The 13,902-nt window shown below is 42.7% G+C and overlaps 1 protein-coding gene across 2 annotated transcripts in view; it reads left to right on the top strand.

Annotated features, from left to right (window-relative positions):
* Positions 1–13,902, top strand: part of NKAIN3 (sodium/potassium transporting ATPase interacting 3) — a 664,031-nt gene that overhangs the window by 77,361 nt on the left and 572,768 nt on the right. The window contains exons 3-4 of one of the 2 annotated variants that reach the window (XM_073331052.1): positions 7,606–9,148; positions 11,601–11,667. In XM_073331052.1, coding sequence (XP_073187153.1) covers positions 11,626–11,667 — 42 coding nt within the window. In that variant the 5' untranslated portion in view covers positions 7,606–9,148; positions 11,601–11,625. The remainder of the gene's footprint in view (positions 1–7,605; positions 9,149–11,600; positions 11,668–13,902) is intronic. The other variant, XM_073331053.1, reaches the window with a different exon arrangement.

Here is a 13,902-nt window from a genome sequence, read left to right as displayed (position 1 = left end):
AGAATATTAAATAAAACTGTGGAAACTGTCTTTGACATTTGTTCTTCTCCCAATCTAATGGAGGCTGAGACAAATAACAAAGATACTAGCATATTTGGCAGTGGTTCTAGATGAAGCTGCTAGATGGAGGCTCCATTTTGTCTTTTTTCCCTGCTACAATGTACTAGTCACAGTTTTAAGTACAGCTGTTTGGCACTCCCCTTTAGGCAGGATCATTCTTGATCAATATGGAGCCTTGTCAAAGATGAAATAATCTGGATTTATAATTATTAACTTATTATTTCAACACCCTTACAGTCTACAAATTTTATAAACTGCTGTCCTGCTCCTTATGCATAAACCTTACTCATATGAGTTTTACCACTGGAATCTGAGAGTAATTTTGCAAGTTAGGGACCATTTGGCTAATACCTAATCCTCTGTAAAACATGCTTGACATTCAGAATCTCGACAGGATTTAAGGGAAAGAGGAAAAAAACTTGGAAGACTGTGACAGTGCTGCCAGGTGACAACTGCCAAAACAATATGATCATAGTGCCACTGGCCATGCCCCCTCCCTTCCAGATCATCTGTGCTTTACTCTTGCAGTGCATCTTGAAAGGTAACCCAATAATGTACTGAAAATTCTCCTAGCCCTCCAAAATGAGGGTGGTAACATTATTAAAATCCTAGTTTCCCAATTGCATGATACCAACAACAAACACAGAAGCTGGCTTTATTGCAGTCACTGACATTCATGTAATATAAGTGCATTCCAGCATAAATCCTTTTTTTTCCTATATTTGCACTTTTTAAAAAAAAAAATTGTCAGGCAGCAGGGTACAGTAGCAGACAATCCTCTTCTCTGATGTGAGAAAAAACTTCTTGTCAATGGCAGGTGCCATTATTTAAGTACTAGCTGACCTTCTATACCTGACCCATTTTTCTAAATGGGAAGAATTTTTCTCCCTCTTACATTTTCAAAGTCATCACATACTAGGATTAGGCCATCAAGCATGGAACAGTAACTATCAGATACCTACTCTAGTTTGTTATGATTATCATTGCTCCCATAATCTTCAAGTGTTTGCTCCCTGCTCAAGAGAAAATATCCAGGCATTATTCAAGAGCAACACAAATAGGAATAGAACAAATAAATAGCATGTGTTTAAGGAAGATGTTGGAAAAATAAAGGGGTGGGCAATGTACTAAAATAATTTTTGTTTGAGAAAAAAAATGATTGATTACTTTCTAAAATAAGGGCCATAAGAATGTAATTATTCAAAGATTACAATAATTAGACTATAAAATGATTAATATAAAAATGATTTTCAAAGCTCATACAAAAGTGCCTTGAATACATTAGACTTATTTGACTATATTTCTATGATTCATTGCTGTAATTTAATAAATATAGACAAGTTTTCCCATTTCATTTTGGTATTCTTAATTATACCACTCATGCTGAAAAAGTTGAGGACTACTTCTTTACGCTACGGAGCTAAAAATAGGTTAGACATTCAGGCTCGGGCTGGAGCCCAGGCTCTGAGACACAACCTCTGTTGCTAATCATAGGACTCCAGCTTCAAACAATTAAGCAGGCTGCTTGGTCTCCAGATTAGTGGTCTGGGAACAAACAATTATAACCAATGCTTTCATAGGGAGGTTTGTGAGGGGAAAGCTCTGTAGACAGTGGCAGTCCTAGGATTGTCATGGGATGCTAATGAACGTTAATATTTGCTAATAGAAGCAAATTAATTGAAGCATGTCAAAAAGAGATTGTCTAGAGTACAAACCAAAGGCATTACTGTTGGACAAACATGTCAGGGATGTCTAGCCCTGCCTCAGCGCAGGGGCCTGGACTGGATGACCTATTGAGGTCCCTTCCAGTCCTATGTTTCTATGATTCAATTTAAAAACCCTTGTTTCCAAATCCAATACTTCATTTTCATGATTTATAAATATTAAATTTCAGCACATTAGCAATGTGTTATTGAAGTATAATAAAAAAACACACCAAATCTAAGGGGACCAAATTTACAAAACCTTTAAAGATTTGAAAGCACATATTTCAAGGTAAAATGATTCAGGGAGTGGGAAACAGTAGATTTTTGTGAATTTGCTGAAAATCTTTTTAAAAAAAAAGTAAGGAAGGGAGTTCAAATGCAAGATAAAAATATACCTAGCTCTGAAACTCTTTTCCTTTGCAGCTCTGAAAGTCAAAGGAAAGGGGAGAGAGAGTAGTGGAATAATTGGACACTTGTATTCTTTAAGCTAGAAAGTGAACACTGAGGTTATCATCTCAATATAGGCATTCAGCAGAACTAGGTTGGGTGCATGAAATCCATTGTTTCCTTCTGTGTCTTGGAAGTTCTGCCTTACCATTTAGTATAGTGTGATGCAAGCGATGTGATAGTTATGGTTAAGAATTTGCTTCCAGTATCAAGATATGTGGGCAGAGGAGAAAAGAGTGGATGGGAAGCTTTAGAGCTGTTTTAATTCATGGAGATCTGTAAAAAACCCAGACATCCTGGTTTGACTGGAAACCCCCAGTTTTTCATATAATATTAGTCTCCTGAGAACTTCTTTTGAGGCACATGAAATATGATGGTTTTTCAATTCTTCAGTATACACTGGAACTGAAAGAGTTAAGGAGCAAGTCTGGGCCCAGGCAACGCCACCCAGCCACAACCGCTGAGCACGCGCCAGCTGGAGGTAGAACTTAAAAGGGAGCCAGACAGTTCAGAAAATGTCTGACAAGGCAGGAGGAGAGACCTACCCTGAGAGCCGCTGGAGAAGGGCACTACAGAAACTACCTTCCACAGAGAAAGAGCCTGCCTGCTGAGCCCAGAGGGGCTGAAGGTTGAATTATAATCTTTTCTTTTACTACTTTGAGAGGCAAACTGTAAGACTTTGGCAAGAGAGGGGTGGCCCAGGGAGGCAGCCGTAAGACACTCCTGGGTGCTAGACACTGGTACCTTTTACGGGGCCCTGCGGCAGAGTGGGAGGGCCTGGGCTTTCCTACCAATGCTGCTTGTGAAGGAGGACACAAAAATCCTAATTTCTAGACTCTCCCTAGGGCAGGAAGGAAAAGATAAAGACCTTTGGAAATCCCCAGGTGGGACTGCACATCCAAGGGGGTCAATAGATGGACCCCATATTTTCCTTGGAATCCTGTCACACTGGTGAGAGAGATGACTGATTGCTGACCTGACCAGAGGGTTGTGTCAGCCCCCATAAAAAACAGACTGCCAGGGGCATGACAGTGGCCTAAGGGGAAAGATTAGAGTCATGGAAAGCAGAGGCCTAAACCCCTAACTACTAGATGATGCTACCAGCAAACACCACCTGTTACAATCATTTAAAAGGTTTAGGTTTTTAAAAATGACAAAATATATGGTAAGATCTGTTTCACTGATCAACTAGCAACTGTATGTTTTGCATCAGTCATTGTTCAAGCCTAAAGTAAACCCATTATTATTATTTATGTCTGAATATAAGTGTCATACCAGAACTTTCTGAAGCCTTCATGATCCATTGCTGACTTTGAGCACTCATCAGCTAGCCTTCCAGTTATCTGCTGCACACCATCCATCCATCTCCTCACTGGTCATGCCTACTACAATGACCCTCCACCATTTCTTCCATAGTAACTGTGACACTGACAGACCAGCCAACGTGTGTATGACCCATAACAACTTAATGGGAGGCATTACAATTGCTATCAAGGCAATATACTTGTTTGTGAATTTCAGAGAGATGTACTAGACTAGCAATCAAACTCATTCATTCATAGTAATGGAAATCAAGGGTAGATGCAAAGTGTGTTTATTTGTGTTTACCTGTATCTTACTAGAAGTTTAACAATGTAACCAGATTAGTTTGTAGATGCTAATTCCCTTTCATGTCTTAATTGCCTTAATTGTGTATGTGACTATGTCCAGTTAACCTTAAGATCAAAGATGTAAGATACTTCAGGAAACTAATAATTTCTACATTGTCTTCAGCTTAACTATCTCTGTTATAATTAATTATTAATTGCATAGGTGCCGACTCATGAGTGCTCCACTTAACACTTACTGGCAGCCAGCTCCACCCTCCCCCCAAGTGCCTCCCATCCACCAGCAGCCCTGCTGATCATCTCCTTCCCCCTCCCTCCCAGTGCCTACTGCCCACTGCAATCAGCTGTTTCGTGAAGTGCAGGAGGCTGTGGGAGGAGCGGGGACTGGGCATGCTCAGGGGAGGGGGCAGAACTGGGTGGGAAGAGGTGGGGTGGGGATTTAGGGGAAAGGGTGGGGGTGGGGCCTGGGGCAGAGCAGGGGCAGGAAGAGGTGGGAAGGGGTTGGGTGGGGGCAGGGCCTGGGGTGGAGCAGGGGATTGAGCACCTGCTGGTCCCGGAGGAAGCTGGTACCTATGGTTAATCATTTTATGTGAATGAGTGTAACTAGAGTTCAGGGGTGGCCAACCTGTGGCTCCAGAGCCACATGCGGCTCTTCAGAAGTTAATACGCGGCTCCTTGTATAAGCACCGACTCTGGGGCTGGAGCTATAGGCGCCAACTTTCCAATGTGCCAAGGGGGTGCTCACTGCTCAACCCCTGGCTTTGCCACAGGCCCTGCCCCCACTCCACGCCTTCCCACCCCCACCCCTGAGCCTGCCGTGCCCTCGCTCCTCCCCTTCTCTCCCAGAGCCTCCTGCATGCCACAAAACAGCTGATTGGGAGGTGTGGGGAAGGAGAGGGAGGTGCTGATCGGTGGGGCTGCCAGAGGGCGGGAGGCGCTGAGGGCAGGGGAGCTGACGGTGGGGGGCGGCGCTCTCCTGACATATTACTGTGGCTCTTTGGCAATGTACACTGGTAAATTCTGGCTCCTTCTCAGGCTCAGGTTGGCCACCCCTGAACTAGTTTATCTGTGTATGCATAGGAAATAGAAGATTAATTTACAAGCAAAGGTCCAAATTACCTATTTTTTTTCCAGGGAAGGCCCTGCTGTGTGCGGGCTTGTCAGCCTGCTAAAGAGCTATAAAAGTGAAACCTCAGGCCTGATCTTGCCATCTCTAGCCTGCTTAAACTTTGAACAGGGAAAGTATAAGCAATGGTGGATTAGCCACTGGGCCAACAGGGCCCGTGCCCAGGAGCCCTGGCCAATTGGGGGCCTCTGGAAGAGTGGGCACCCCCACACCCTGACCCACTCTGCCTGCGCTCTAGCCAGGAAGCAGGGGCGGGGGGATTGCCCCGCTCCGCCAGCCCAGCATGGGGGGCACCTGGCAGGTGGAAAGAGTGGGGAGGGGCCCCCACTTGCTTAGACCCAGATGCCCCACAAAACCCTAATGCACCCCTGAGTATAAGTCATAAGATGGAGAGTGCTAAAGGAGTTGGCGGATGAGATTGCAGAGCCATTGGCTATTATCTTTGAAAACTCATGGTGATCGCGGGAGGTCCCGGACGACTGGAAAAGGCTAATGTAGTGCCCATCTTTAAAAAAGGGAAGGAGGAGGATCCTGGGAACTACAGGCCAGTCAGCCTCACCTCAGTCCCTGGAAAAATCATGGAGCAGGTCCTCAAGGAATCAATTCTGAAGCACTTAGAGGAGAGGAAAGTGATCAGGAACAGTCAGCATGGATTCACCAGGGGCAAGTCATGCCTGACTAATCTAATTGCCTTCTATGACGAGATAACTGGCTCTGTGGATGAGGGGAAAGCAGTGGGCGTATTGTTCTTTGACTTTAGCAAAGCTTTTGACACAGTCTCGCACAGTATTCTTCTCAGCAAGTTAAAGAAGTATGGGCTGGATGAATGGACTATAAGGTGGATAGAAAGCTGGCTAGATTGTCGGGCTCAACAGGTAGTGATCAATGGCTCCATGTCTAGTTGGCAGCCGGTATCAAGTGGAGTGCCCCAAGGGTCGGTCCTGGGGCTGGTTTTGTTCAATATCTTCTTTAATGATCTGGAGGATGGTGTGGATTGCACCCTCAGCAAGTTTTCAGATGACACTAAACAGGGAGGAGTGGTAGATACGCTGGAGGGTAGGAATAGGATACAGAGGGCCCTAGAGAAATTAGAGGATTGGGCCAAAAGAAATATGAGGTTCAACAAGGACAAGTGCAGAGTCCTGCGCTTAGGACGGAAGAATCCCATGCACCGCTACAGACTAGGAACCGAATGGTTAGGCAGCCGTTCTGCAGAAAAGGACCTAGAGGTTACAATGAACAAGAATCTGGATAAGAGTCAACAGTGTGCCCTTGTTGCCAAGAAGGCCAATGGCATTTTGGGCTGTATAAGTAGGGGCATTGCCAGCAGATCGAGGGACGTGATCTTTCCCCTCTATTCGACATTGGTGAGGCCTCATCTGGAGTACTGTGTCCAGTATGGGCCCCATACTACAAGAAGGATGTGGAAAAATTGGAAAGAGTCCAGCGGAGGGCAACAAAAATGATTAGTGGACTGGAACACATGAGTTATGAGGAGAGGCTGAGGGAACTGGGGATGTTTAGTCTGTGGAAGAGAAGAATGAGGGGGGATTTGATAGCTGTTTTCAACTACCTGAAAGGGGGTTCCAAAGAGGATGGATCTAGACTGTTCTCAGTGATAGCAGATGACAGAACAAGTAGTAATGGTCTCAAGTTGCAGTGGGGGAGGTTTAGGTTGGATATTAGGAAAAGCTTTTTCACTAGGAGGGTGGTGAAAGACTGGAATGCATTACCTAGGGAGGTGGTGGAATCAGGTGAGGCTTGACAAAGCCCTGGCTGGGATGATTTAGTTGGGGATTGGTCCTGCTTTGAGCAGGGGGTTGAACTAGATGACCTCCTGAGGTCCCTTCCAACCCTGATATTCTGTGAGTCTATGATCTTTCAAATTATTATTTGGAATAACCTGGAAAATGCACGAAAGACTATAATATACTTTATATCTAAGCTGCCTTTGTATTCTGACCTGTTGTGATAATTCCAGAGAGACTTTTAAAAGCTAGCAGTTTATTCCATCACTGCTGCGAACTATCCTGAACTATGAACACTGGAAGTCACTCATATGTATGTTAATCTTTAACCATTTGATGTTGATCTTTAACTACAACTCTCTTCTTTCTTTTTCCTTTTATTAATAATCCTTTAGTTTTAGTTACTAAAGGATTGACATTAGCGTGATTATTGGGTGAGATCTGAGACTCATAATGATCTGGGGATAAGTGATTGGTCCTCTGGAATTGGTGAACCTCACATATGGTGAATTAGGTTTTCAGTAACCCCTCACTATATTAGACTTGGCTCTCTAATGGAAGCAAAGGGCTGGAATGCTTTAAGAGGACTGTGTTTGGCTTCTTGTTAACCAGTGTGGTTTTACAGAAGCTGTTTTGTTAATGGCTTGGTGAATTTAATTAGAGAATAAATCATCAGTTTGGGGGGGATTGTCTGCCCTATTTCTTGCCATCTTCCCTGAGTGTGGCATTCTCAGTGTGGCCCATCAAGGCACCCCGGTCACAGTAACTTTCTCCCTGTAATTTCCATATCTATGCAGAATGTGAGTAAAGCACATAAGATTGCATCTGTTGATTTCCAACACCAAGGTCTGCTTTTTTTCTAATAATATTTCTAATACAGGCATTCATCTTTTTTTTTTTTTGTCCAGCAGATACCCAAGAGTCTTCACCAGCACCACATTTCAAAAGCTTCAATTTTCTTCTTGTCAGCAGCATTAACTTTCCCCACTTCATATCTATAAATTGTTAAGGAGAAAGTTAGGCTTTCACCACTCACACCTTTGTACATTTTCAGATGTTTTTCTACACTTTAAGGGAGGTCACAGCTGAGCAAGCAATCCCTACTCATCTTCCCATTTCATTTGGAACAGTCTCCTTGATCGGACTTATGTGAGCCCAGATAATTAAATTCGTCTGCCTGATGGTATAACAAAGAACCATATTGACTCTGTAATGATACAGCAACATTGGAGATCAAGTGTCCAATGGACAAAGACTTTCCTGGGTGTCTGATCCATAATCTGCAAACAGCTGTTCACCTCAAACATCAAATTAAAATGTAAAAAAGATATGACATTCAACAGGTTCACTGCATTTGGACTTGTCCAGAATCAACAAAACTTTTGTCCAGAATGGCGTTGAGCATTGGCACAGGTGAAAGAAGAGAATAACCCCAACAAACCTTAGAGTAAAATGAAAACTATAATGCTTGAGGCTGCCAAAGCACACATTCCAAAAAGTCAGTGTCCGATTGCATCATGGTTTACTGAGCAAGTGTTTTAGCTGACAGAAAAACGAGGTAGAGTGACGGAGAATGACTTGGAGACAAAAGAATGTAGGAGAGAATATATGGAACTGAGCAGACAGATTCAAAGGCAGATGAGAGAAGATGAGCAAATATATAAGGGCAAAATGCATGGAACTTGAGAACTATAAAGAGTAAATAATACAAAAGGTATGTTCACAGTTGTGAGACTTCTCAACAAAAGGTTTTCCCTATAATCAAACATGAGCATGAGGGCAGAGTCCTCACTGAGGGTCATGATATTAAACACAAGTGGAGAGATTACTCTGCCAGTCCGCCAGCCTCACCAGAGCCACTCATAATACAAGAAAATGGACAAGAGAATCTGGAGCCAAAGCCATCAATCATGCAAAAGCACATGGCTCTTGCTATCATGACAATGAGGCCTGGGAAAGCACCAAGAATAGATAACTTGCCGACAGATCAGTTAAAAGCAACTGGCAAATGTGGTCCTGATATTACGTGGAAAATTTGTAACGATATATGGATGACTAGAAATTGGCCAGATGACTGGCCAAAGGGAATTTTTCTGTCCTTGCCCAAAAAGGGAGACCTAACACAGTCTGTTAACTATCAGACCATCTCTCTGATATCACTCAGGAGCAAAGCTCTGATCGACAGAAAGACAGAATCAGAACTAGCACCACAGCAAGCCGGTTTCAGAGGGGACTGAGGCACACATGACCAAATCAGGAATATCCGTCACGTCATTGACAAATGCAGAGGGCAGTCACACACTGACCATGTGCTTCATTAACTATTGAAAAGCATTTGATCCTGTCTAGCACAATCGTCTTTGGAGGATACTGGCTGACATGGGGATTCCAGAGCATCTCATTGAACTCGTCACAAGTCTCTACCATCACCAACACACCACAGTATCAACTGCGGTAAGTAAGTAACAGTGAATGGTTTCCCACTGGGCAGGATGTGAAACAAGGGTGCATTTTGTCCCAAGGTTTTTAAATAAATATATACACAGAATTTATTATGGGACAAGCCTTGAAACCTTCTGACAAAGTGGAAGGAGCTGGGATTTCCATTGGTAGACACTTCTTAACTGACCTCCAGTAGACTGATGACACATTACTCTTTGCTACAATTGCCAGTGCAATGCAACAAATGTTGGAGTCTCTCAGAACAGTTAGAGAGGAATATGGACTCTTCCTGAATGCAACACAAACAAAATGCTTGTACATTGACATGACTAACAAAAACAGAAAGCAAGTGGACATTGTGTTGAATAGGCAAACTGTAAAGGCAGTAGATGAATTTACTTATCAAGCCTACAGCTTGTCATAATCTGGCAAACCACAGCATTCCAGTGAGTTAACCCAGTCTAGTCACTACAACATCCTGTTCTGAACCCTTTCCCAGATCCTTGTTGTCTTCTTCCAGTCTGAGCTTCATACAGTCTATAGTGCAGCTCACTGCTTTTAAATTAGTCTCCCATTTCTTGTCTGCATTTTCCTCCTTCAAACCTAACTCTTCCAGGAATCTTTCTTCCCTTGTTCTCCTCAATTGTGATCTCTCTTCTCCCACCCACACACAATCTGTTTTATGTCTCCCCTTTGACTGTAAGTTTCATGGCAGAAAGGTGTCACTCTTGTTTTATGTAGCTCCTCTCACACTTATACCACTATATAAATGAATGTCATTATTGACCACCTACTGCACTTGAGATATACAATAAACAGGTGAATGAGATGAGATGACTCCTTTTTCCCTTTCATCTATCTTTATATTAATAAGCCCTAAAAATACACTGCTTAAGTCTTATTGCTTAATTTCACATTTTAGTAACACTAGCTTATGTGGTATGTTCCATCTGGGTTATTTTAGAATGCAAGGGAATGGCTAAACAACTTCTACATTTAATTCACTTTTTTCTTTGTCTGGCTGGAACACAATAAAGCAAATTAAAATCAGTGATTGATTGTCTTTGAGAGCATTATCATCAAGGCTGAATACTTAAACAGTGTGCCAAATGAAACTATTTAATCACATTCTTTCCTGTGTCTCTCACTTCTCAGTCGGTATATCATGAACCAAGTAAATGACATTAACTTTTATTCAAAATAGGAAAAGTTCATTTATTCAGTTTGAACATTCCTCCCATGTCAAAGATGTGGTTTTTTTCCCTTGAAGTCTCTATATTTAGGAAAACATAACAGTATTTGAATTGAAGTCATTTGGCATTATATATGTATATACCTTTTAGAAATGGCTCACGGAGAGGTTTTGTCCTCCTACTACAACATGGACAAAGCCCTAGTGAACGTGGAATGCTGTTTCCATCAATATACACCTGTGCACAATTGTGGAATCCTTCTACTAGATGGTCAATACTGTTTCATGTTCTTCTTAGCTGGTATTTCTTTGAATCATTCTCATGTATTGAACTACACTGTTTGTTTTTTTGGGGTGTGTTATGTTTCAGTTCTATTCTATTAGTTGTCTCAAGCCCTGTGGTGATGGGTGTCCTAGATAATATGAGAATGCTACTATTCTGCACCCTGCCCTCATTTTGCATGACTACAGATGGTGCCAGGCAGGGGAGAACCAGGATCACTTGTCTTTTTTGTATTAATGTAAAACACCGCTACTCTATGCATTTCTGACTTTCTTTTTGTGGCTACATTACTAAAATGTACAGAAGATACATTTGTAATGATCTGAAAACAAAGAAATAATTTTAATGAATTTAATCATGTTGATCTTTATTTTTATTTAAAAAAAGTATTATTCTCCAAACTGGCACCTATCAATTTATGGGCCAATATTTTATACATTTCTCTTCTGCTGGATCTGTTGCTGAATCTTTTAGTAACTATGACCACGCCCCAAGATCCTTTTTATTTCTCCTCATCTCTAGATGCAGAGGGGCACTTTTATGCCAACCCTGTTTGGCATGGCAAGTAGACCCTCAAAGAGCCTAACTGGGGTTCACGTATAAGCCTGGCAGAATCTGGCCCTTAATTTTCATGTTTTCTCAGAGCGCATACAAGTGGGATTTGAATCTCGTAATTTTATTTCCCCAAAATTTTTAGGGAAAGGAGGGAGGATATTTTTTGTAGCTTCCCCATTTTTGTCAATGACATTTGCATGCTGAATTTCAAAGAGTACTGACAAATTAAGCCTTTTTATTTTAGTTGCAATCACATTGCCTTTTGTGTCTGAGGGGTGGGGGGGAATGCTGTTTAAAATCTGTAAATACCACTACTACTTCGAGTGCTTGTTCACGTCCATTCCACATTAATATGGAATGGACGTGAACAATACATCTCAAAGAACAACAGTTACGAGAAAGTAAGTAACTGTTTTTTTTTTTATCCCTTTCAGATCCGCTTAAAGGGTCACTTCTCCCATGATGCCTACAGAACACAGCCATGTGATAACAGCTAAGCAGGTGATGAGCAGAGATTACTGATATTGATCATCTTATTGTACCGATGTATTGTGCACCCAGTTGGTCTATGCAAAACGTACATGATTTACTATTACGCTGTCCTGTTACCCATTCAACCCTCCACCCATTTGTCTTGTGTTTTGTCTTTAAGGTTGTGTGCTCTTTGAGGTAGGGATTATCTTTTGCTATATATCTGTGCAGCACCTAGTACAATGTGTCCCGAACCTGGCTGGAGGGACTACTTAAATACAAACAATGACAACGGTAATTAATAATAAACTGACAAACTGACCTGTCTTAAACAGTACAAGGATTGTCTGGACAGTCCAGTTAAGGTGTCTGTCCATTTTAAACTGACAATCTGTACAGAAACCTGTTTTACATAAAGAGACCTTAATTCATTTTAATCCCACCATCCACCATTTTCACCAGCATTCATTTTACCATGGCCCACCCTTGTGGTTCTTCTCCATCCCCACATCCTCGCTGAATATTACCCTCCATGAAATCCACAGATCTGTGTAGGGTGACCATACATCCTGTTTTGACCGGGACAGTCCCTTTTTTAAGCTCTGTCCCAGCTGTCCTGACTCCCCCCCCAGCCAAAAGGAGGCATTTGTTCTGTTTGCTCTTGCTAACTTTATCAGTTGCAAGATCAAATGGGACAAATGCCCACTTTTGTCAAAAAAGTGGGGTGCAGTGTGGAGGAATGTGGGGGGGGGTGAGCAGAGATACCAGCCCTTCCCGCCTCACAGTTTGGAGGCAGAGCTGGGGAGGGGAGGCAGTGTTCCAGCATGGGGGTGGGGGAGCCGCAGGGTTCCAGCGACCAGCAGACAGTCTCCTGAGGCTCCCCCTCCTCCCTTGCAGGGTTCTAGCCACGGGCAACAGTCTTGCGGTGGGGACGGCAAAGGGGGAATCGGGCAACTGGCTGCGGGTGTCCCATTTTCTCTTTGGGAAATATGGTCACCCTAGATCTGTGGCATACTGTCTATTAACTACTTCAGGTGTTCCTCTCTGAACTTATTGAGATTACTATACAGTGCTGTGATTCGCTTCTTGTGAGAAGAAAGGCACACAAGTGGTAGCCTATCACCAGTTCACTGGGGGATAAGTCCTCATGTGATCTTAAAAGTGGGGAGAGTAAACTCCTAATCTATACCAGGAATGGATACGGGCTGGGACTGCTTTTTCTATATAAATATGTACGGGGTGGCAGGACCTGGAATGATTGACAGACTGACAAGTCACTGGCAGAAAGTGACCTGAAAGGAGTAGGGTTTTAAATACAAGGTTTGCTTTCTTGAGAAGTCAGAGAGTACAGTGGGTAGGAGAGATCAGCTATAAACAAATCTCTGTCCTAGAAAAGCAGGAAGTGTCTGTGCCTTTGATCAAAGCATTTGGGTTTTTGCATAGTTAACTGTCTTTTCTTTTTCTTCAAATAAATACAGCTGCTTTTTTGGTACCAAAATGAACATGCTCTAAACTGGTTTCTGTTGAGGGCTCTGGCACTGCACTTGCTGTACCTTTAAGAATTTTCTCTAGTGAAGCTGGGAGACTTTGATTTCTTTCTGTTGGGACATAAAACAGTAAGTGTGTGTTCACTAGAGCGCACAAGACTTCACAGTTGGAGGGTGAAGCATAACCATTTAAGGGGAAAAAGGAGGTTGGTTTGAATGAGAGAGCTCGTATGTAAAGGAGATGAGGCTGAAGTAGAGGAGAAGTATGATTCTAAGTAGGCATAATGGAGGCATGCAGCTATTTAGTGCCTCCTGTAAAGTGAGGCTTAGTGACTTGTCACACTTCACACAGGAAGTCCGCGTAAGAGTGGGACCAGAAATTAGAGGCCAGATCCTTGCTAAAGTCTCTTTGTGCCACTTGAGCCATTACAACCCAATGTAAGTTACAGCAGTTCTAGGCTGCTTTAACTTGTGGTGTGGAAAGGTTTGGCCCTAACCTCTCCCCAGATTTGGGGAGTAAGTGAGTCAGGAAAGTGGTTTAGAGTCACTTTGCTTTTGTCTTAGTTATGCTGGGCTCTGCTCCATCACAGCTGAAGATTCAGTCCTAAATGTGCTGACTCCTAGTAGAGTGGATAAGAGGTTGGGTTCCTGGGGTTTCAAAACATCCGTAATTATGCGCTTTAAAAAATATTGTTTCTGGAGGGTAATATGGTCAGTTTTTTCAAGTAATGGAACATCCAACAGTCTAGTTCTTTGTTTTTGAAAGCAAGAACAGGAA

Source organism: Lepidochelys kempii, chromosome 2 (genome assembly GCF_965140265.1).
Source record: "Lepidochelys kempii isolate rLepKem1 chromosome 2, rLepKem1.hap2, whole genome shotgun sequence".
Taxonomy (NCBI): Eukaryota; Metazoa; Chordata; order Testudines; family Cheloniidae; genus Lepidochelys; species Lepidochelys kempii.
The sequence above is the reverse complement of the archived record's forward strand: the minus strand, read 5'-3'. Positions and strand labels throughout refer to the sequence as shown.